The 22,667-nt window shown below is 39.0% G+C and overlaps 5 protein-coding genes and 1 pseudogene across 6 annotated transcripts; 4 read left to right on the top strand and 2 right to left on the bottom strand.

Moving 5' to 3' along the window:
• The first annotated feature begins 89 nt into the window (after positions 1 to 89).
• Positions 90 to 1,402, top strand: LOC130999644 (protein AUXIN-REGULATED GENE INVOLVED IN ORGAN SIZE-like). Of its 2 annotated transcripts, none has more exons than XM_057925238.1 (2): positions 90 to 570; positions 685 to 1,402. In XM_057925238.1, the coding sequence occupies exon 2, from the start codon at positions 820 to 822 to the stop codon at positions 1,204 to 1,206; it is 387 nt and encodes a 128-aa protein (XP_057781221.1). In that variant the 5' UTR covers positions 90 to 570; positions 685 to 819; the 3' UTR covers positions 1,207 to 1,402. The 2 variants fall into 2 exon arrangements, with proteins under 2 accessions (XP_057781221.1, XP_057781222.1); XM_057925239.1 differs by having other exon boundaries at positions 146 to 570; positions 688 to 1,402.
• A 136-nt stretch (positions 1,403 to 1,538) lies between these two features.
• Positions 1,539 to 5,270, bottom strand: LOC130999640 (ankyrin repeat protein SKIP35-like; annotated as a pseudogene).
• Positions 5,271 to 5,895: 625 nt separating this feature from the next.
• Positions 5,896 to 9,938, top strand: LOC130999641 (aberrant root formation protein 4). The gene is made up of 14 exons (XM_057925234.1): positions 5,896 to 6,069; positions 6,173 to 6,349; positions 6,425 to 6,574; positions 6,783 to 6,855; positions 7,125 to 7,300; positions 7,387 to 7,446; positions 7,554 to 7,704; positions 7,835 to 7,894; positions 7,973 to 8,241; positions 8,317 to 8,388; positions 8,571 to 8,648; positions 8,745 to 8,942; positions 9,267 to 9,318; positions 9,520 to 9,938. The coding sequence occupies exons 1-14, from the start codon at positions 6,019 to 6,021 to the stop codon at positions 9,726 to 9,728; spliced, it is 1,776 nt and encodes a 591-aa protein (XP_057781217.1). The 5' UTR covers positions 5,896 to 6,018; the 3' UTR covers positions 9,729 to 9,938.
• Positions 9,939 to 10,394: 456 nt separating this feature from the next.
• Positions 10,395 to 13,351, top strand: LOC130999643 (geranylgeranyl transferase type-2 subunit beta 1). Its single transcript, XM_057925237.1, has 10 exons — positions 10,395 to 10,638; positions 10,866 to 10,920; positions 11,067 to 11,217; positions 11,418 to 11,534; positions 11,795 to 11,861; positions 11,983 to 12,131; positions 12,525 to 12,658; positions 12,741 to 12,839; positions 12,934 to 13,009; positions 13,096 to 13,351. Exons 2-10 carry the CDS (start codon positions 10,867 to 10,869, stop codon positions 13,188 to 13,190), a joined length of 942 nt encoding a protein of 313 aa, XP_057781220.1. The 5' UTR covers positions 10,395 to 10,638; position 10,866; the 3' UTR covers positions 13,191 to 13,351.
• Positions 13,352 to 13,411: 60 nt separating this feature from the next.
• On the bottom strand, positions 13,412 to 16,531 carry LOC130999642 (MLO-like protein 1). Its single transcript, XM_057925236.1, has 14 exons — positions 16,140 to 16,531; positions 15,902 to 15,959; positions 15,593 to 15,792; positions 15,248 to 15,364; positions 15,098 to 15,158; positions 14,932 to 15,026; positions 14,777 to 14,851; positions 14,618 to 14,706; positions 14,487 to 14,536; positions 14,365 to 14,405; positions 14,075 to 14,284; positions 13,923 to 13,990; positions 13,784 to 13,844; positions 13,412 to 13,689 (listed from the first exon to the last, which is right to left on the bottom strand). The coding sequence occupies exons 1-14, from the start codon at positions 16,269 to 16,271 to the stop codon at positions 13,483 to 13,485; spliced, it is 1,464 nt and encodes a 487-aa protein (XP_057781219.1). The 5' UTR covers positions 16,272 to 16,531; the 3' UTR covers positions 13,412 to 13,482.
• Positions 16,532 to 18,205: 1,674 nt separating this feature from the next.
• On the top strand, positions 18,206 to 22,547 carry LOC130999638 (uncharacterized). Its single transcript, XM_057925232.1, has 2 exons — positions 18,206 to 18,543; positions 19,251 to 22,547. The coding sequence occupies exons 1-2, from the start codon at positions 18,499 to 18,501 to the stop codon at positions 22,359 to 22,361; spliced, it is 3,156 nt and encodes a 1,051-aa protein (XP_057781215.1). The 5' UTR covers positions 18,206 to 18,498; the 3' UTR covers positions 22,362 to 22,547.
• The last annotated feature ends 120 nt before the right edge of the window (positions 22,548 to 22,667 follow it).

Here is a 22,667-nt window from a genome sequence, read left to right as displayed (position 1 = left end):
ACCCATTCACTGAATCCACCCCCAAACCCCCTTCCCAGCCCATGGTTTCTCTCCCTCTCTCTCTCACACACACATACACAAATGGGGCTACTTGAATCATGTAAAATCTATATATACAAATATAATAGCCCTACATGCATACATGTATCTATCTCCTAAACATTAATTAAGGCAACAAACAAAACCATGATCCCTCCAAATCTCTTCCTTCATCCCTAATAAAGCAAATTGCATCCCCCCTACCCCTACCCCCACCCCCTCCCAGTAAACCAGACCAAAATAAGGAATAAAAATAACACCACAAGGCTCAACTTCATCAACCAAAGCTTCTGGTTTTCTGCTATTCAAAACCCCATATCCTCAGCAGCAATAAAAGGGCCTATTCTCAGTTTCAAGATTGGATTTTGAGGAAGAAAGAAAGAAGAAGAAGAAAAAAGCAATCTTGAAAATTAACACATACACGACAGAGGAAAGAAGAGCAAAAAAGAAAAGATTTTGGACAGCCAAAACTGTGCAAATTAAAGAAACTTGTGTTTCTTGCTTCCTCAATCTGCATTATCATCATCAAAGGTACATATTCCCTTACATGGGCTTTGCTTGTTCTTTCAACTGTGTGTTGTGTGTGAAATTGGATTCTTTCCTTTGAAATTTTGCAATCTAAATTTCTCTTCTGGTTTTCTACAGCAGACAAGATACAATTCAGCTGAATTTGCAGTTGAAGAACAGGAAAGATCCAATTTTTACACCCAAGATCCAAGGAAATCTTGGATTGAGATTGAGTAGAGAAAGAAAAAATAGAGATAAAAAAATCCCATTTCAATGAATTCGGAGCATCCTAGGTCGAGACCAGCATTGTCGAAGGAGCTGATCAATCTCCAAGATCAGTATTTGAATAGCATCAAGGATGTAAGAAGATCAAGAAATGGATATTTGGAAGTGAAGAAGATGGATTATGATCATCATCATCAACGGCGCTCATTGATCTCACAAGGGCATGGGAAGAGGATTTTTCGTTACTTCACATTGGAGTCGTTGCTTCTGCTGGTGTGCCTCACGGTGTCGCTGCTGGTGCTGCCGGTGGTGCTGCCGCCGCTGCCCCCGCCGCCCTTCTTGCTGCTGCTGCTGCCCATCTTCATCCTCGCCTTGCTCATGCTCCTCGCCTTCATGCCCTCGGGCGTCCGAGAAGTCGCCCACGCTTATGCCTAGTCAAAGGTCTCGAGTTCGAATCTCATCGAATATTTGTATTTTGTTTTGAATATATGTTTAGTGTATAATCTTCTTTTTCTCTTGAAGTAGATTTTTGGTCACTTGTATCCATGGATGTAGTTGCTAGTTACAAGTATTGAGAATTGAATCAAGATCGAATGAATAAAACGGCACTATTGAATTAAATTGGTTAAAACATACTCTCATATGTTCCAACGAAGTTGAATCGTATTTTTTTTGGGCTGTTCGTTGTGACGGCAGGAGTATATGATTTTCAAGATATGGTGTTGAATAACTATTTGATTGAAATATCATGAATTCATGGAGGAATGTGATCGAAAAGGTTATCATTTCAAGATCATCATCAGTTCATCACTGCATAAACGATACATGTAACTAGTGACCAATATACATACACATTGCATTGCAAAGATACACTTTCTTCTCTTTTATATGTAAGATTCTACAACACATTCCTAAATAATCTGAGTTTCACCATAGAGAGAAGAGATTAGGATTTAGGAGGTGCAATTTTTTTGTTATTACCTATAACATGAGAGGCACCCAAAAAGTGGTTGTCTTTCTACAAGTACACTAAGCCACATTTGCGGGATTGAGCAAAAATGGAGGAAGGTGACGTTCCAAGACAGCCAAGAGCTCCCTCTTCTGCCCCGGCTCGTCGAGCAGCACGCCTCCTAGGCGTCTAGCTGCATCGACGAGCTGCCCCCTGTGCCTCTGCGACAACAACTTGCCTCCCGACTTCACAGAATCTCTATACAGCGGCAGATAAGCTATTGCCACGGCCAGTGGGCCGGGCAGGTCGCGCAGACAGACGGGACTCTCGCCCCGTTTCAGAATCCGCACAACGTTGGAGAAGTGTACCTCTCCCTGTCGTGATCCATCCAAGAAAGCTGCTTCCGACCAATGCTCTTGAAGAAATGTCCTGAGCTGAGGAGCAACTGCCTCGTCATCGGATCTAGCAATGCTGTCTGCAACGGCATAGGTAGCAACGGGGTCTCCAAGGAAGTCCGAGTGCAGAAGGAATGCTACCCCCGTCAAGAGACCCACTGCTCCGTTCACCAGCAGCCTTGAGGATTTCCATGCTGAGGGCAGCGAGAACGTGGTGAGGGACGTGAGGAAGGAGATGCGCTGCGACCTCTACTTGACTGCTGGATATGGCGGCGGTCAGGGACAGGCAAAGCTCCATGTCTCGACAACCCCTTTGAATGAACCACTCCACAACAGGCATGCAACCCCTCTCTGCAGCTCTCATTAGGGGCCCTAGAAACGCCGTGGCATTGCCTTCCTCGACTAGACACTCCATCGTGCTGATTTTTCCATAGTGAGAAGCGAATCCCAAGGCGAGGTCAACATCCACATCCAAGCTGTTCCTTTGAGCAATCTGATGTACCGAATTATGTCAAAAACCAAACTTGCTAATAATATGTAAGCACATACACTGTTGAATGCAAACTCATAAAGGAAACAAAGAACAATGGCAAACTCTAGCAAGAGGGAAAGGAAGCTAATCGTGGATATAAATTATAGGAAGCTAATCGTGGAAATAAATTATTGATGGCGACATGAGACCTTCATTCGATGACGAGCCTTGTGGAATAAGATACCTGCAATAACATGCGAACAAGCTCTGTACTCCCAAAACGAGAAGCCTCAAGAAAGCATTGGTTAACATTGTCAGCACCCCCCTCGACCAGCAGACCCAACAATCCTTGGATTGCAGTTGCTGATGTTCCTGATGCCCAGCCATGATCGAATGTGCTGGAGAATAGTGTAAGTGGGAAGCAAGCTGCGTCAAATGCTTCAGAGAATTCCTTCCCGGTAAGATGGTTTCCAGCAAGATCGAGGAAGGTCTTAAAAGCAGATAGTTGTAAATGGATCTCAGCGGAAGATTTATTACACAATCTGTCCATATTTCCCTGCGAACGAGAGTGGAAACTTATACATTTAAGAGCCCACTCTGTAAATTTTTGAACCTTGGCACCAGCCTCCGCTTTCAGAACTTCGTCTCCATTGCATTCCTGAAGCTTTTCATTCAACCTGTGAGGATGGGAAGTGAAAGCCTTAGATGAAATTCTATAAATGCAAGCGATAGCATGAGAAAAATTAACTAGGCAAGCAGAGATTCCCCGTTTCAGTTTAACCAAAAGTATGCCTATTCTTCAACACAGAAGGCCAAAATTTATATATGAACTACACACAAGGAAGAACCACCTCCTCAAAATAACATTAGTCGTTTTCAAGAATTCCATCAAAAGCAAATATATTGATGTAGTTATGAATTTCATCAAGAAAATGAGTGCCACTACACAAGACAAACATTTCAAATTTGTATCAAATCACTACTATCTGAAAGTACTCAAATTTCTGCCGCATCATGAGAGTGATTAAGCACATAATGCAAGCATGTATAGAATTGGCAAGTCTTGCACTCAAAGTTTAGAATTCTATCTCTCAATGCAAAGAATAGCATTAGCAAGACTAATATTAGTTAGATCGAACACATAGAAAGTCTAGTACCTTTCTGACATTAAAGAGATAGTGTCTGCTAGACTCATCGTCCGACTCTGGCAAGCAGAAACACAGGAAGCAAGAAATGAAGTCCTAAGTGCAGCTCGAGTGAAGTCATATGCACCATTCACAATAATCTTCTCGATCATTCTAGTAATTCCATACATTTCTTGCTTTGAGCACAAGAACCAAATTGAATCCAAGGTAATGCACAGTGCATCATTCAGAGTCTGAGGGTCTCCCAATGCGATCAGACTTTTAGCAAGCTCCCAATCATGGGAACTCACAGCCCCCTGAAACAACCTTCCTAACTCGATTCTATCCTGTCGACTAAGCTTCCTCTCATTCTTCCCACTACCAGAAACAGAGGCAGCCAGTTTGCATTTGAGTTTCTCAGCACCACAGCTCGAAGCACTAACATTAAGATCTTCCTTAACTACATCTTTTGAGAAAATCACATTGCCATGGCATCCCGCCTCACACTTGTCGGAACTAAGAGCTGCAACATCAGCTCCACGCCCCATCTCGTTGCTCAGATTCGACACTCCACACTCAGCAGATTCGATTTCCATCATTTCAAAACCGGAACACTGAGGCTCTTCTAAGTTAACCTCATTCCCACTACCTAAACCTTGGCTCCCGATTTCAACAACCATCTGAGCTTCCCTTCCCAAGATAGAAACTTTTTTCACATTGCTAGTTCCAAGCATCTCACACAAGTGTCAAAGCAAAATCCTTGAAATAAACTCACTTTTATCATCAAAATATTATCATAATTCTAACTTCGCATCATTATCAAAGTACTAAAGAAATCAAAAGCCCAAGAAGACCATATTACTCCAATTCCCTCACCAATCTATGGCCCCAAATCTGAAATTCTAGTTTTCTAAGTGCTATAGGCTCTCAATCGAAATTGAAGGCCAAATGAAATCCCTTTCTCAAAGACAAAAGAAGAGAACAACTTGAATCATAAGACTAAACGAATATTCCCTTAGAAAACCCCAGAACCCTCAACCTCAAAATTCAAAACCCTAAAAAATCATAAAATCAGCTCAATCAACAACATCATCATTCATCAACAACGGAATTGAATTACCTCACAGCACCAAGAATCCACGCCGAGAATCGGAGAAAAAAAGAAGAAGAAGATAAAAACAAACCCCACCACCAATTCCCACAAACAACTGAAACAAATTACGAAAAGAAGCAAGCTTGGAAATCAAGAGAAATGCAGAGACCGCCCATAATTAAGAGGAAAAACGAAACGAAGAGAGAGAGCGGGGACACGAATAATTGAGAGTGGGCACACAGAAAGGGGCAGAAGCTATGGATGGTTGGCTCTTTGTATGAGTGGATGGTCCTCAGCTGTTTTGTTTTTATTATTAGCAATAAAGTTGCTATTTTTACTTTTTCATTTTTTTGAGAAGATTTGATTTGCTCACACTCCATTTATTTCCCCCTTTTCTAAGTATCCCTTTTTATTACTTCAACTCATCATCTTCCATTTTCTGCTAATTTCTCTTTTGCTGGAAACGTGACCAAAGCGTACCGCCGCAGACCACCGCAAAAGGTTGCCCCCTTCCGCTGGGTCCCACACTCCAATCATTGTTACACAACCCCACCACCCTTGGACTATTTTATTTTATTTTATTTTATTTTGTAGTATTTTTTTGTTTGTTTGTCTTCGTGATACTTGAAATGTTCCAAGTTAATTTAGGGAGTAATTTTGAGTAGTGTTTTTAATTTTTATTTACAAAATCGAAATCCATAAGGAAAATTACAGTATATTAGTAGTTAAATTGATTAAGCTTTTAATAAATTAATTAATTTAATCACGTAAATTATATTAAAATTAAATATATCTAATTTAACTATTATAATTAAAATATATACTATCATAAAATGTGTTAGTTTTATATTTAACTTAATTATTTTCTTACAATTTTGAATTAATTACCTTTAATTATCAATAAATTTTAAAAATAATCCATTAATTGACACTAATTAAATAGTTTAATTTAAATATTAAAATTCTTTTAAAAAAAGTAATTATATATATATATATATATATCTATATATTAGTTTAATTAATAAAATTAATCATGATCAATAATTTAACCAATGATGAGCATATATCTAAGCATGAATACGGGGCCCATTATCAAAGCCCAACTTAACATTTGGATCTGTTTTGTGTGGGAGTGAGCCCAATGCCACTGTAGAGAGAGAGAGAGAGAGAGAGAGAGAGAGAGAGAGCTGCATCGACTGATAGTGAAAGCTGCGATGGATACTGTGCTCTCCACTCTCAGTCAGGCCCTAGCTTCGTACTCCGAGGTAATGGCTTCTTAATTAGTTATGTTGCTGCACGCTTCTTTGTGTATGTGATCGTACCTTACGCGCCCAATTTCTCGAATAATTCATCTCATGATGCGTGCAGCTGATTGTAGCTGGCGATTACGTCGCTTCGGAGCAATCGATTGCAGAGCTCGTCAAATTCCTCCATTCGATCTCTGAATCGCTAATAGCGGAAGAAGAGCCTCAGTATTCGGAAGAGTTGGCTGTTGAAATTATCACCCAAATTCATCGATACGTGGCCGCACCTGCGCTTGGACAGGTACGTTGCGGATTGCTTGTTCAAGGTTTTTGATGCTGAATGTTCGATGATTGGGTTGGAAACTAATTCTTGTAGGAGATTATCGATGCGTTAGCTTTTGAGTTGCCCAAGGCTGTGGCGCGGCTTGCTTGTGTATCGTCTAGGTGTTTGGAGGTGGCAGAAGGTGTAGTTGATTTGTTCGTGGAGAGATGTAGTCCGCGGGAGATGCTTTCGATTTTACTGGAGGTATAATTAGTGTGGTTTTGATGTTTTCTCCTTGTAATACTAGCTTTCTGGCAGAAGTTCAGAACCTGGATTTAGCTACTGAATTGTTTTTAGTTTATGAATTTGTAATTTTTCCTCTCAATAGCAGCATTTCCTTATCAACTTAATACTTGCATTTGGCTTTTGATCCTATAAATAATGTAAAGACGATACTTTTGCTATGTTACAGGCAATATCATCTCTAAGTGATCCATTCATGAGTCCTTGTTGCTTCGTACCTCTTCTTGGCGGGCTCATGAAAGGTATATATATTTATATATACATGTTTGATTAATCTAAAGGGGTGATAATGTTGGCTACTGCACCACCCTTTGCAATAGCAGCATTTGTATACTGGAAGATAATTCCCTTACATATTCTGATGCCAAGCCCCGAAAAAAGATTATGCTATTGTCATGTTTCTAGCAAAAATTAATTCTTGAAATCCTTGATGTTTTTGTGAGCATGAAATAAGTCCCAAGGGTTTCACATCAACTATCATAAATAGTCATTCATGCTTTTCTGGTTCCAGTTATCGTATTAATTCAGAGGCGGCTCTATGAACAAGTGAAACATGCAGTTCCAATCATTCTTAATGTTTTGACAACCATGTGCTTGAAGTCAGATGATGAAGATACAGATTTTGAGAAACTGTTCCATAGAGCAACTGGCATTGCCTGCTCTATAAGAACTATCAGTGTAAAGTTGGTCCGTAGCACTAACCATCGTGCATTATGAGCTTTATCTTGTGTCTTCACCTAATTCTGCAATGATATTTTTATCTTATATGGCAGGAAGGCGAGGACAACAGGAAACTCAATGCTTTGTTAGGCCTATATGTCTTGCAGATCATGGTGGACAATTCTTGTAAAAATGAATCTAGTTTTGGCTGAACTAAGTTGTCTCATAGCGATTTGATGCCATCATCTATGTAATAATATGTGTCATCCTTGATGTGTAGGCTCTTGTTTCATGTGGAATGACAAGGGACATATCAAGATGTCGTCCTGTGGTGCTGCAGTTGTCTGACTTCCTTCCCCATTGTGATTTGTCTTATATCGGTCTGGTAACAGGATGTGAGGTTGATAAGATCTCTAAACTAGTTATTGGAGGTGAGTTTCATTGCCTGTATATGAGTACATCATGATTCATCTCTAGGTTGTCTGAATATATAACTCTTGGAGTACCTCTCCTTGTTGTGGATGCCGTATAATTATGATCCCTTTTGACCTAAAATTATAGATGATAGTGAAGTTGGTGTGGATTGCTTTTCTCAAGTGAAGCTTGGAGCAGTTCTTGCTGGTTGGTAATTGACAACTATCTCTCTCTAGCTGATGTTGCCATTACCTAATATTGATCTAATTGCACTGACTGATCCAGTGATTTGGGGCTTCGGGGCTAGTGAGATTGCTGTCGCTGCCAAAGCTGATATGACCTCTGTCTTAATGGAACTTAAAGGTAACTGGACTAGAAGATGGGAGGCAGTAGGCATGTTGAAGTACCTATTCTCATATGCTAATCTGCCATGGGCATTGAAGTGGGATGGTATAAGCTTCCTTGCATGCATCATGGATGGCATTGTGTCAAACAAAGACAATGATTTTGTGGACTACTCATCACATATGCCAACTATGTATGCCAGCTTGAAGGTAGGTCGGTACTGTATAATTATATTCTTTTCCTCAATTCTCAAGTTACTCATTTAACTTATTTGTCACTATTAGGTTGTTGAAATGGTTATCATGTATGCTCCAGATTCGGCACTGAGGAAGAAAACATTTATGACATTCAAGAAGGTAAGATTTCTGATGCTTTACATATGGAGTATCCTCTTCTCTACAAGAAGATTGTCAGCTGGTTTCTGATGATTTCTCAATCACGTACCTTGTTCTGTTGCATAAGCTATTAACAAAGTCTTTTAGTTTCTGTTTCTCCACTGAATACTTTCATGGGCATGATATGTTGTTTATAAATTCAGATGCTTGCAGATATCCCAACTCCTTGGAGATTTTCTGTCTTAATGGCTTTGATCAAGAATAGCAACTCTCCTTCTATGGTAGGCCCTTAGGTGCTTATTTTGAAGCATGCAATAACTGTTAAGCCTCTTGAATTGAGAATTTTGATGTTGAGAATGTGGTCCTATGGGTTACAGACTGGAATACTTATAGATTGTGTCAGAGAGGAAATGCACTTGGAAAAGGTCAAAAGAAATGCATCAGTGGACACCGTCCCGAATAGCGAAGTCAGTCAATCTTCATCGTTTTGGAACCCATCTGTGCTAGAATTGGTACAAATGGTTCTCAGGCCTCCAGATGGTGGACCTCCGTCCCTTCCTGAGGACAGTGATGCAGTTAACCTCTCTCCTCTATATGCTTATCAATTTTCAGCAGCCCCTCCCCACCACAGCCCTTACGCATGCCTGCTTTTATTAATATGCTTTTGAAAATAATAGAATGCCACAATTTCTGAAACACTTTATTTTCATTATAGTTGCATGGTTTTCAGATGGTGCTGTATGTTTCGTCTTTGACATTTTTTTGGTTATTTCTATTTTCCGGAACATTAAAGGTGTTATACTTGTAGGGTTTCTTGTGACCATGTTCCTGGTTAACTCTGAGTAAAGTGTCTTTTGCAATGTAACAATCCATCTCCTATTGATTTCGTTGTGCTGCAGGTTTTATCAGCTCTCAATCTCTATAGATATATACTGATCACCGAATCAACAGGTAAGCACAAGTTCCTTTGGAATCACAGAGATTCAGTATTTTGTAACACTGCTGCTTGTTGCTTCAGTTTCGGAGTTTCTATGATAAAAACTTGTTTATTTAGAGGGAAATACGAGATTTCCCTCAAAATAATGAAACTTGTCTTCATCTTTGATGACGGATATCATGTGAATCTCGTGTTGTTTATTGCATCCGATACAGGAAATTCTAACAGTACCGGAATATTAGCAAAGGAGAACCTGCAGAAAGTGTACAAGGAATGGCTTCTCCCGCTACGCGTATTGGTGAGTGGAACCGTCTCAGTAAACATGAGAGCAAACGATGATGATACTGTGTGTGCTCTCAACCCCGTGGAGTTCGTTCTCTACCGTTGCATCGAGCTCGTTGAAGAGAAGCTCAAACATTTGTAACTTGTAGCAGATCTTAGCTGTTCATTCTAGGCAACTCACATTTGTGTTGTAGCTGGACCTCTACTATACTAGTTTCTTATAGTGAGATAACTGCTTTTGAATAGTAAGAGTGTTTTTGATGCGTTTATAAAAGCTTCAAAAACATTTTACCTTGTATGTTCATTATTTGCCTAAATCTGAAATGCATTCGGATTTTCTGGTTAGTTAAAATTTGAATTTCTGGTTTTTGATGAAGCGTTTGTAAAATGACAAGTCTCCGCAGTGTCACTTTTGGCATTGTTTTTTTTTTTCTTTTCTTTTTACATTTTTCTTGAAATATTAAAATACTATAAAGATTTAATTGTTTTTTAGAGAGAAATTTAATTATTTCTTTTTGAAACATATTAATCCAGTTATAAATAAAAACCCTTGTAATGTTAAAATCAATTATAAAATAAAATGATTGACTAAAAATTAATAAATAAATGGAATTGAAAAATACGAATATACCTTAATTATTTGAAAAATCAACATGAATAAAAGTTAAACATGAAAGATAATAATACCCAATTTATGAAAAATCAGCCGTAATAAAAAGAATTAACTAAAAATGTACTCCGCATAAAAATAATTAACTAAAAATCAGGAGTAAAAATTAAGAAAGAAAGATAATAATAAGCCCATAATCAAATGTATTAAAAATGAATAAGTAGAAAGAAACGCATCTCTCTGGCTCTCTCCGCCTCCCTCTCTCTCTCACCATCTGACTCTCTCGTTGCGCTCGCCGCCGGTCTCACCGCCGCCGCCCGGGCCGCCCGGACCCGCCTCCTCCGTCAGCAGCGCTGCAAGTCTGCAGCAGTCAACCTCTCCAGCTGCACCAGTCAGGCAGACAGCAGTGCGCTTCTTCGGCCTTCACAGCAGCAGCCAGCAGGTAAGTCATTTAGGGGTTTTCCTTCTCCTTCTCCTCCATCCACTCCATCGGAATTATTAGAAGCTGTGATCCTCGAATTATATTGTATTTGTCTGCTTTTTAAACCGTAATATTGGAAGATGTGTTTGTTTGCTAATTTTTTGACTTGGAGTGACTTCGGCTAAGATATTATGTTGAAAATTTAGGTTTTTAATGGTATGTTCAAGAGTTTCTTTTATTAATTGCAGAATGGGGGAGCTCATGGTTGAAAAGCATATCAAATATATCTTATCAATTGAAAAGGTAGGCCTCATATTCATTGTTGCTTTGTAGATTGTATCAAGTTTTGTTGTTTCCCTTGGGTTTGTCGACTGAAACTTTATGATAAATAAGAAGGCATCTAGATTCTTGAAGTGGTTTTAGTAATAATCAGCACCTTTTTGTATCAGAAAAAGGATGATTTTGCGTCTGTGGTGATGGAGCACCTGAGGTTAAATGGCGCTTATTGGGGATTGACTACTCTTGATGTTTTAGGAAAGCTTGATGCAGTGGATCAAGATGAAGTTATTTCGTGGATCATGCAATGTCAGCATGAATCTGGTGTGTATTCAGGCTTGAGGTTTTGAACGAAATGCCTGTCTTAGATTGATTCTAGTCAAATTTTAGTTTATTTCCTTATTCCACTTTGTTCTGATTGCAGCAAGTCCGTGACAATACTTTTACTTATTCAAAATGTTGAATTAGTTTTGGTGTTGTATAATGTGAATATGCATAATCTTTCTGTGGCTTGGTTCATGCAGGTGGCTTTGGTGGTAATGTAGGGCACGATCCTCATCTTCTCTACACACTAAGCGCTATTCAAGTTTTAGCACTATTTGACAAGATAAATGTTCTTGATATTGAGAAGGTTGCCAGTTGTATCTTTCAATTATATATCTTTTTGTCTTTACTTTAGTATAGTTCTTGAAGTTGGGTTCTGTGACTTTAGCTTTACAATTAATAGTGCCAAATGCTGGTTGCAATTATGTATTTGCACTGAGCGTTACATGGATCACCCTTTCCATTGCTCTTCACTTGCGTATTTTTTTTCCCCTTCTTGGTGAAATTTATTTGTTCCTTGATATAGTTAAACACAAAAGGATTTCATCACGTAGTAAACCCTTAACCTACTAGCTAGATATTGCAAGCCTTCAAAATGAAGATGGATCATTTTCTGGTGACATTTGGGGTGAAATAGATACCAGGTATGCTTTCTTATTCATCAAACTCTTTTTAAGGTTGGAATATTGTTGCATACTTAGCTTGTTAATTTTCCCATTGAATTGATCTATTTTATTGGAATATCAAGGCTTACTATACTTTCAGGTTTTCTTATATCGCGATATGTTCTCTCGCATTACTACAGCGTTTGGATAAAATAAATGTAGAAAAAGCTGTAGAGTACATTGTTAGTTGCAAGAATCTAGATGGTGGATTTGGATGCACACCTGGAGCAGAATCTCATGCAGGACAAAGTACGTTTCTTTCCTTGAGGTGTTGCACATACTTGTGGAATTTGTCTAATGCTGCTTATCATGTAGCACTGTTAAATGAATACAAAAGCTATTGCATATTGGGGTTCAGTGCTATATCTTTAGGTAGTGATGACTCATTAGATAACTGAATAAAAATCGAACATTAACGCCTACATGACGACTATACTTATATGCGTTTAGATAAGAGTAATGGCCCTACAAGTCTAAGCCTACTCCTGGAGAAGTCATACTATTCCACCTTTGTTGCAATTCAGCCTGCCCAAAATCATTGATTTTTGTGACTGCATTTTTGCTTCTTCTGAAAAATCAACAGTTTAGTCTTAGTGGAAAAACTAACAGATGTGGACGCCTGTTGCTGATTTGTTATTACAGTTTTCTGCTGTGTGGGAGCTCTTGCTATCACTGGTTCTTTAGATCATGTTGACAAGGACCTCCTTGGATGGTGGCTATGTGAACGACAAGTAAAATCCGGAGGTCTGAATGGGCGTCCTGAGAAGCTTCCTGACGTGAGTAATTCTGTCCTTATAACTTATTGTGCAATAGAATCTGATAACAATCTTCAAGAATATTGTTTATTCCTAACTCCAGGTCTGCTACTCATGGTGGGTTCTTAGTAGTTTGATTATGATCGATAGAGTTCACTGGATCGACAAAAAGAAGCTTGTTAACTTCATCTTGGACTGCCAGGTTTTGAGAAACTGAAATTTCTGTTTATCGAGTAGTGTACTTTGCGAATCACTACACTAGGGGATTTTTGACACCGTATCCTTGAATGGTGTAGGATAAAGAGAATGGTGGAATCTCGGATAGGCCCGATGATGCTGTTGATGTCTTCCATACCTATTTTGGTGTCGCTGGTAAAATTTGGACCTACTGCACAACCATCTCTATTTTTTTCTTGCGGTAGTGTAAAACTTGAGCCTTTGTTGTTTGGTGTATTCAGGTCTTTCACTTCTTGAATATCCTGGACTCAGAGCTATAGATCCAGCTTATGCACTACCTGTGGATGTTGTAAACAAAATTTTCCTCACCAAATAAATGTAGCAGCTGAAACCTCATAGTTGGTTAATAATTTTTTAGTGCTACACATATTTCTCTTTTGGCTATGAATTATATTGATTATTCAGAAACAGAATTGTCTTCATCAATGTTGATATACAATTGTTGTTAGTTCTGCATACTTCAAAAATATGCTGAAATTATGGTGTGATGAGTAGGGTTGATTTTGTGATTATAAATAGTGGTTTAGGGCTTTTGAATTTGGAATCAAGTGAGATATATTTTTTAAATTATGGAGCATTTTGCACTGTCGTTTACATATAAGGAATGCTCAATTCTGACCATTTGATGGATGAGCACTAATATTTTGGATTTCTATTTCTCTGCCTTGATCTACGGTCGACTCTCTGGCCGGCACCGGAGACTCTTTGTTGCCGGTATCGACGTTTTTCCGGTTCATCTTTGCCTTGTTTGCCCAACCAGTGATCTTGGCTTGTATGTGATCTTCAAATATAGCCTTGTTGAATGAGCTCCCCATCTTCACTCCAAAAATCAAGAAATGGTCACAAATTCAAAACCAAACACTCATATTGCTTCCTATATGATTTGAGAGGGAAAGAAACAACACATACCTGAGCAACAATAGCATAGAGTGGCAGGGTACTATAGCTGCAAAGAAGCTGCACCAGCACCCTATATAGGAACACGTCGTGTTATATTTTCGTGTTGCATCTCGTATCAGGCTGAGAAGTAATGTGTGAGAGCACGTACCCTATTATGAGCCGGGGGATTATGTACCCGAATTGTCCCATGATGCAGGAGTCGAAGCCGTACAAAACCTGCACCATTTGATATGGTCTGCTAATTCATATATATGCATTGTTTTGGGGTGTTGCAGAGGTAGAAATTTGATGATATCTCACCAACATCCAGAAGAAAACTGCAATCTCAAAGGAATTCTGGAAGAGGATGATGTGGATGAGGATGAGGACGAGGCGCGGCTTCTTGAACCAGAAATGATGATCAGAAGGCTGCACCACAAGCTCCCCTGGTAAAGCTACATGCCTCTGAGCCACTTCTCTTGCTAGTTGAGTGATAATGTGCTCAAGTTTGGCTCCCACAGCAACAAGAAGCTACCAAATCAACCATGGCTAACTTAACATCTTGACATATTGTATGTGAGAGAAAGAGAGAGAGAGGTGGGAATGCTCACAATCAAGGGCAAGAATGCAATCCAGAAATAAGCATGCCACCCTGCATGATAGTTGTTTATATATAAACTTCCATAACATGAAAGATTTAATCTTGTGAGATGAATTAGAATTGATAAGTTACCATGAACATTCAGCAACAAGAAAAGCACCACAAGAATCCATAGATACCAGCTGCAGGTGAGGGGAAATCAAAGGTATAAATCCTTACAAAAGTTTGTTGCTGTATGATAAGATGAGACAATGAAGACACACCTTATTCCGACAACTCTCTTGAAATCGGTTTCAAGAGCACGAACCATGTACTTGTAGAAGTTGAACTTAGGATTATCTCTGTAATGATTCTGCAAAAAAAAAAACAATTGGTTGTCAAACATGTCATGTTTTTAAAGAGATAGTGAGTAGCAAGCTTACATTGATGAAGCCACGTCGGAGAGTGTTGTAATCTAGCTCATTCACAGAGCCATAAAATTGCTTGAAAAAGGAATGCTGAGAATGAAGAAAATGTGAGACTATAATATATGAAACAAAGATTTGATTTTTATTGGAAGAAAATGAGAGTTACTTACCACCCAACTCAAGAGAGCCAAGTCTTTCCCTATGCCAAGAAACCTCCCCCTAATGAAATCATGCTGGTGGATATGTGTTACTTTTGCTTGCTGCCCTGCGTCATCAAAATACGAACTCAGGTGGTCTAGTTGGTGAAGTGAGATCGAGACGAGAGGTCGATGTTACCTTGTTCTGGATCTGCTTCCTTTTTCTGTATAGCATCTTCCCAATGCTTCCACTGGCGAATCTGCAGTGTAAAATTTAAATACAATAAATCAAGAATCACATTTTAGTGTTATTGCTTAATATAAGGTGACATTATTTAACCTATGCTACCTGCAAGCTACCAAAGAGAATGGTAAGAGCAGAGAAAACCACATGCACCACAGCTAGCACAAATATGAATATGTGGAGATCATGCAGTGCCTTGAGAGACAACAGTGGAGCCTTCCCCTGCATACATATATACATCAATTAGTGTATTTTATAATAAGAAATAGCATAAGCTATGCTACATACGTTACGCGAGCGCATTCATCAACACTGCTCTCGTTAAGTCCACATTAACATTATCTTTTTTTGCTTTATGCGTTTATGTTAACGTAGACTAAACGAGAGCAGTATTCATATAAGATATGCATCATGTAATATTCCTCGTCCCGTTTTAAGAAAATGAAAAACCTTTAATTCACAGTGGCCAGGAGCATCAGATGCTGCTGCAAGAAGGCGGCGGTGGCCGGCGCCACCGTCGCCGTCGTCTTCATCTTTGACCTTTTTGCAGGGCAGCCAATCATAGGTTAAATGCTGCGCAATGCATATTGTGCTGATTCTGTCTTGGAAAACAGTGAGCAGCAGAGATATGAATCCCAGCAACATCAGCTCTGCAATATCATCAACTTAGCTCATCCAAACAAAAACAGCCCTCTCCCTCTCTCACATCATGATCAAATCTCTCTCTCTCTCTCTCTCTCATCAAATCTTAGCACTTACCTTCCTTGATCTTGAGCAACGCCTCGAAAAGTGGCCATTGCTTTTTCTTCACCAAGAACTGTACATATGAACTATGAATCATCTCATCATCATTCAACACCAACCATTTTCTCCTAACAAAATCGTCAAACTATGGATTTTTTTGTGCGAATTCACGTGAAAAAGCCTCTATCATGTCAACACAAAATAACTATAACACAAAATAATATAAAATGAGAAAAGAATTATTATATATAACCTTGCCGGTGTAGTGAAGGAGTCTCTCTGCAGCCAAAGAGATGGCAACGATGACTGTGCACACCAACGCCAGCACCCACGTCGGCGTATACTGCAAACTCACTTCTCCTCCGCCACCTCCACCGCCGGCCATTCTTGAAATCCTTTGTTTTTTTTTCTTTAAAAAATTATATGTTCATTTAAATTCTTAGTAGCTACAAAAAGTCAATTAAGCAGCCATGGTTTCTATGTATATAAGCTTCTTTTCGGACAACTTGCATCATGCTTTAGGTCCACAAAATTGCTGATTTGACGAAGACTTCCAGGAGCAAAATTTTAATGAATATGTTAAACCTTAAGTCATGTGTTTTGCTCTTATCTTGGTTGTCGCATTCGTCGATATCGATGTTTCCTACCTCTTGGAAATTCATGAGGTATGAACAATATGAACAATATGAACAATGTTTTGACCCTCTTCCATCTCGTGCGCTTTGACAACTTTAATTGCAAACAAAACGTTGATTGAGTAGTTAGGTGGAAATTCTCAACACACCCACTATCACTCACTAAAATAGTGAGTGGAAAAAACTATTGTTTATCTTAATTTTAAGTGATATTTTAATAAATTGATATGTATTATCTAACATTTTCTAACATTATGATAAGTTTTATCTATTAATTTTTACATCTATCAATAGGCGACGTGGAAATAGCGAACAAATAATTATCTTAAGTGCTTATTTTTAGAAGCCTAAAACATCTCTATCATTGGAAGTTGGAGCTGTTAGGGACATGTGGGGATTGGCGTAACGATGGCCTATGCTATTTAATTAATTTATTGCAAAATTATAGTATTATTATGTCACTCTTTAACTTATTAGTGTGGTTTTTTTACTATTAGCCTGATATTTATCGAGATTAGAGTGGGATTTACCTACTAATATATATATATATATATATATATATATATATATATAAAATTAGTTCTTGATTATATTTTGTCTTATTATAGACTGAAAACTAATAGACTGTGAAAACTAATAAAATGTGAACGTTGCATCCTTCTCAGTTCTCAACGCTTCCCCACCTAATTAATTATAATTAGGGGTGAGCATTCGGTTATATGATTTGGTTTTTGCTAAAACCAAACCAAATCATATTTTAGTTCGGTTTAAAAAAAAAAATCGAACCGAACCGAACCGAATTAACCGAACAAACCGAACCGAAATTTTTATAATTAAAACCGAACCGAACCGAAAAACCGAATTAATCCGAAGAAAACCGAAATTTTCGAAAAAAACCGAAAAAACCGAAATTTTCATTAAAAAAAACCGAAAATTCCAAAAAAAAACTATAAAATTAAAAAAATATTAGAAGTTAGATATTATAAAATTATAATTAAAATATTATAACATATATTTATATATATATTATAAATATAATTCGGTTTTTCGGTTTTGTTCGGTTTTAAAAAATCCGAACCGAACCGAACCGAAAAACCGAAATTTTATGGAAAAAAAACCGAACCGAACCGAAAAACCGAAAAAACCGAACCATATTTTAAAATTTCGGTTTGGATCGGTTCGGTTATTCGGTTTCGGATTTTTTGCTCACCCCTAATTATAATAAGGCTAAATTACTATGAAAGACTAAAATACTTATTTAGACATTTTGAATCAAATTGAACAACTAAAACTTTCACAAAGATAGTTGTTTGGTCAAGTAAAACCTTCACAAATATATTAGTTTATAATTAATATGATAATAATATATATTTCGTATTTTCTTATTTATTTGAAACAATTTCAGATTTTATTTGTTTAAATGATTTTCAAACATTATTTGATACTATTATTGATATTTATTAGACAAAAAATATTGAAACTTCCACTACTAATATATATATTGGGCCTCCTAAAAATATATACTTCCATCACTATTACATACATTGGGCCTCAATATATTGGGCATCGCTCTCAATATATATAATATTGGGCCTCAAAGGGAAAGGAGCAAGAAACGCTAATGACAATCTATTAAATTTGGGCCTTAATTAATTGGATCAGATATAAAGCGAAGCCCGTTTGAAACTGCCAGAAAACCGCAGACGCAACGGTGGTTTTGGTCGTCGACATCAGAAATTCTTCCATTAGCGGCAGCCATCGATTTTGGAGCTTAAACCTGCAGCGCCTGCGACCTTAAACCTAAAATCGCAATCGAAGCAAAACCACAAAGAATTGAAGAGGGAGAAATACGATTGACACTGTTGAAGCCTTTCATCGAACATTTGCAGTGCACCGTGTTGTTGAGCGCCGGCGTCGTTTTAGGTTCAGACATTGCACCCGCCTACTCGAATACCGTAAGAACTCGCCGTCGGAGATATGGACGCCGTGGTGGTTGAAGCTGGAACTAAGCCTCCTTCTACGGTAATTCGATTTTCCGGTTTCTGTGCTGTCTGGTTTGAAGTAGAAACCGCTGCCTTTCATTCTATTGCTGACAGCAGTCTTCTATATCGTTAATTTATACAGTTCTGCCTCTTTAGTTCTTCAGATCATATTCACACCTGCAATATATTTGACGAATTGTCTAAAAGGGCTCATTTTCAAAATTGTGTTGAATTTTCTCCTAGTTTCCTTTGTCACATAGCTTTGTCCTCTTTTTGTAAAATTTAATTTTGTGATCATACTGTTGTTTTGTTGAAGTTGTGTTTGATATTTCAGGTCAGAATTAAAATTTCAGTTTAATATAGTCGTGCGGGCCTGCTAGTTAAACATAATTTATGAAATATTACGAATTTCAGTTTAAGCACAATGTTTTTCTGCATAATTGCTCCTTATTTCCTGTGAACTTATCCAACCATTTGTTTGATGATGGCGATAACCCCTTTAATTATGATTTATAAGTTGAAGTTTTCAGTTATGTTGTCCTCTCACATTTAATTTCTTGAACTTGTTGTTTTAGGATCAGTGATATGTTTGGAAACCGAGTTTCTAATAATTTATATAGGATTTCACTAGAGTTTCTTAGTTACTCCATTTCCTGCTCCTAATAGTTTGAAATAGTGTTTTTCCTTTTCCATTATTATTTCATGGAACTGTGATTACAAGATAGTTGTTTCCTCTTTCTTTTTCAGTTGCTTTCGGAGAAGGATGATCCGTCAAACATTGATGAGACTAGTGATAAGAAGCTAGTCCGGAATATATGCATCCTCGCACATGTTGATCATGGGAAGACCACCCTTGCAGACCATTTGATTGCTTCTTATGGCGGGGGAGTGCTTCATCCAAAGCAAGCTGGTAAACTTAGGTTCATGGATTATTTGGATGAGGAACAGCGGCGTGCTATAACTATGAAGAGCTCATCCATTGGTCTGCAGTTTAAAGAGTATTCTGTTAATTTGATAGATTCACCAGGTCACATGGATTTCTGCAGTGAGGTATCTACAGCAGCTAGGTTGAGTGATGGTGCACTAGTATTGGTGGATGCAGTGGAAGGTGTCCACATTCAGACCCATGCTGTACTGCGTCAAGCATGGATTGAGAAGTTAACTCCATGTCTGGTTCTGAATAAGGTGGATCGTCTCATATCCGAGTTAAAATTGAGTCCCATGGAAGCTTATACTAGATTATTGAGGATTATCCATGAGGTTAACGGGATAGTTAGTGGTTACAAGTCTGAAAAGTACTTATCTGATGTGGATTCCTTGCTGTCAGTTGCTCCATCTGGTGATGCAAGTGATGTAGGTGGTGAGAATCTTGAGCTTTTGGAGGATGATGAGGAGGATGCCTTTCAACCTCACAAAGGAAATGTTATATTTGCTTGTGCCCTCGATGGTTGGGGTTTTGGGATTAGCGATTTTGCAGAGATCTATGCTTCTAAGCTTGGGGCAAGTGCAGCTACATTACAAAGGGCACTATGGGGCCCTCGTTACTTCAATCCCAAGACTAAGATGGTTGTGGGCACGAAAGGGATAAGCAATATTGCAAAGGCAAGGCCTATGTTCGTGCAATTTATTCTGGAGCCACTGTGGCAGGTGTATCAGAGTAGTTTGGAAACAGATGGAGATAGAGGATTGATTGAGAAGGTTATCAAAAACTTTAATTTATCTATTCCTTCACGCGAGCTACAAAATAAGGATCCTAAAGCTGTGCTTCAAGCTGTAATGAGCCGTTGGCTTCCATTGGCCAATACCATCTTATCTATGGTGGTGAAGTGCATGCCTGACCCTGCTTCTGCTCAGTCTTTTCGGATATCAAGGCTGCTGCCTAAAAGAGACAGTTCTGACAACGTGGATTGTTCTGATGTGCTTTCTGAGGCAGAACTTGTGAGAAAATCTGTTGAAGCTTGTGATTCAAGTCCCACAGCACCATGCGTTGCATTTGTTTCTAAGATGTTTGCTGTGCCAATGAAGATGCTTCCTCGTGGGGAGATTTTGAACAATCCTGCAGATGATGGAGATTCTGGAGAGTGCTTCCTTGCATTTGCCAGGATCTTTAGTGGGGTTCTCTGTGCCGGGCAGAGGGTTTTTGTGCTTTCTGCTTTATATGACCCTCTGAAGATGGAAGCAAAGCAGAAGCATCTCCAAGTAGCCGAGCTCCAATCGTTATATGTAATGGCCGGGCAAGGATTGAAACCAGTTATCTCTGCAAAGGCAGGGAATATCGTTGCCATACGAGGGCTTGGTCAGCACATATTGAAGAGTGCTACTCTATCATCTACAATTAATTGCTGGCCTTTCTCCAGTATGGTATTTCAAGTTGCACCCACACTTAAGGTTGCAATTGAGCCATCTGATCCTGCTGACATGGGTGCACTCATGAAAGGATTGCGGCTTTTAAATCGCGCGGACCCTTTTGTCGAGGTCACCGTTTCTGCTAGAGGGGAGCATGTTCTTGCTGCAGCTGGAGAAGTTCATCTGGAGAGATGTGTAAAGGATCTGAAGGAGAGATTTGCTAAGGTGAACCTGGAAGTATCTCCCCCCCTTGTCTCTTATATGGAGACAATTGAGGGTGAGATAACTAATCCTTTGGAGAATCTGAAGTTCTTAAGCGGAAACTCTGACTATGTAGAGAAAACAACACCAAACGGTAGGTGTGTCGTTCGTGTACAAGTCATGAAACTTCCCCCACCTCTTACCAAGTTGCTCGATGAAAGTTCTGAACTGCTGGGAGATATAATTGGAGGCAAATCTAAACAGGCTTTGAAAAGCTTGGAGACCTTGAGGGGAAGCATTGTAGAAGATGAGAATCCAGTTGAAGCATTAAAGACAAGGATGACGGATGCTATAGAGAGTGATCTTTCCTCTGCAGATGCTGAGATGGATAGAGACCGAGTTGAGAAATATAGAGTATTGTGGAAGAAAATTTTCAGGAGAATTTGGGCATTGGGCCCTAGACAAGTTGGTCCCAACATTTTGGTCACTCCAAGCAGAGGAAAGACCATGGAGGGTTCTGTTCTGTTGCAGGGGTCTCCTTATGTGTCGCATAGATTAGGTCTTCACGATGTAGGTGAAAGCAAGGATGCGTCGACAGATTCATCATCTGTGGCTGATGACATGTTGCTAAGGGAAGTAGAATCTCTAGAGAGCAGTGTTTTATCCGGATTTCAGCTGGCTACTTCAGCCGGTCCTTTGTGTGAGGAACCTATGTGGGGTTTGGCATTTGTCATTGAAGCTTTCGTATCTCCCATTGAGCGGCATTCACCTGAGGATAATTCTTCTTCCCATCAACCAGAACCATATGGTGTTTTCACAGGTCAAGTTATGACAACGGTTAAGGAAGCTTGCAAAGCAGCTGTGCTTCAGAGAAAACCGAGGCTTGTTGAAGCGTTATACTTCTGTGAACTGAATACCCCAACTGAGCATCTGGGCTCCATGTATGCAGTACTTGCTCGTAGGCGAGCTAGAGTGATCAAGGAAGAAATGCAGGAAGGGTCACCGCTGTTCACTGTGCACGCATATGTTCCCGTTGCAGAAAGCTTTGGTTTTGCAGATGAGCTGAGAAGATGGACATCCGGAGCAGCAAGTGCACTACTTGTTTTCAGTCACTGGGAAATGCTTCCAGAGGATCCGTTTTTCGTCCCCAAAACAGAAGAGGAAATCGAAGAATTCGGAGATGGGGCTAGTGTTCTTCAGAACACTGCCAGGAAGCTCATTGATGCTGTGAGGAGGAGGAAGGGTCTTCCTGTAGAGGAAAAAGTGGTCCAACATGCAACCAAGCAGAGGACTTTAGCTCGTAAAGTGTAGAAGTTCGAAACCGTTGCATCACACACTGGTAGAGTGCGATTCATTAAAGTTTTGTTGTTGTACATCCTATCGTTTCCAAACAATGTTTTTGACAGATGAGTAAAGTGGGATATATGATAAAAACAATTTTGAGATTGATGTTATTTTTTCCCTATAGCAAATGAAGTGGTGTTTTGTATTTTGAAATCACCTGTAGATTTTGCTTAAGCTGTCCTAGTGCAACTATTCAATCAGCCTTTGGCATTTAGGTTGTACAAGTATAACTTTGATAATTGACATTGCAGAAACATGATTGGAGAAATTTGT

The sequence above is a fragment of the Salvia miltiorrhiza genome, chromosome 8 (genome assembly GCF_028751815.1).
Source record: "Salvia miltiorrhiza cultivar Shanhuang (shh) chromosome 8, IMPLAD_Smil_shh, whole genome shotgun sequence".
Classification (NCBI taxonomy): Eukaryota; Viridiplantae; Streptophyta; class Magnoliopsida; order Lamiales; family Lamiaceae; genus Salvia; species Salvia miltiorrhiza.
The sequence above is the reverse complement of the archived record's forward strand: the minus strand, read 5'-3'. Positions and strand labels throughout refer to the sequence as shown.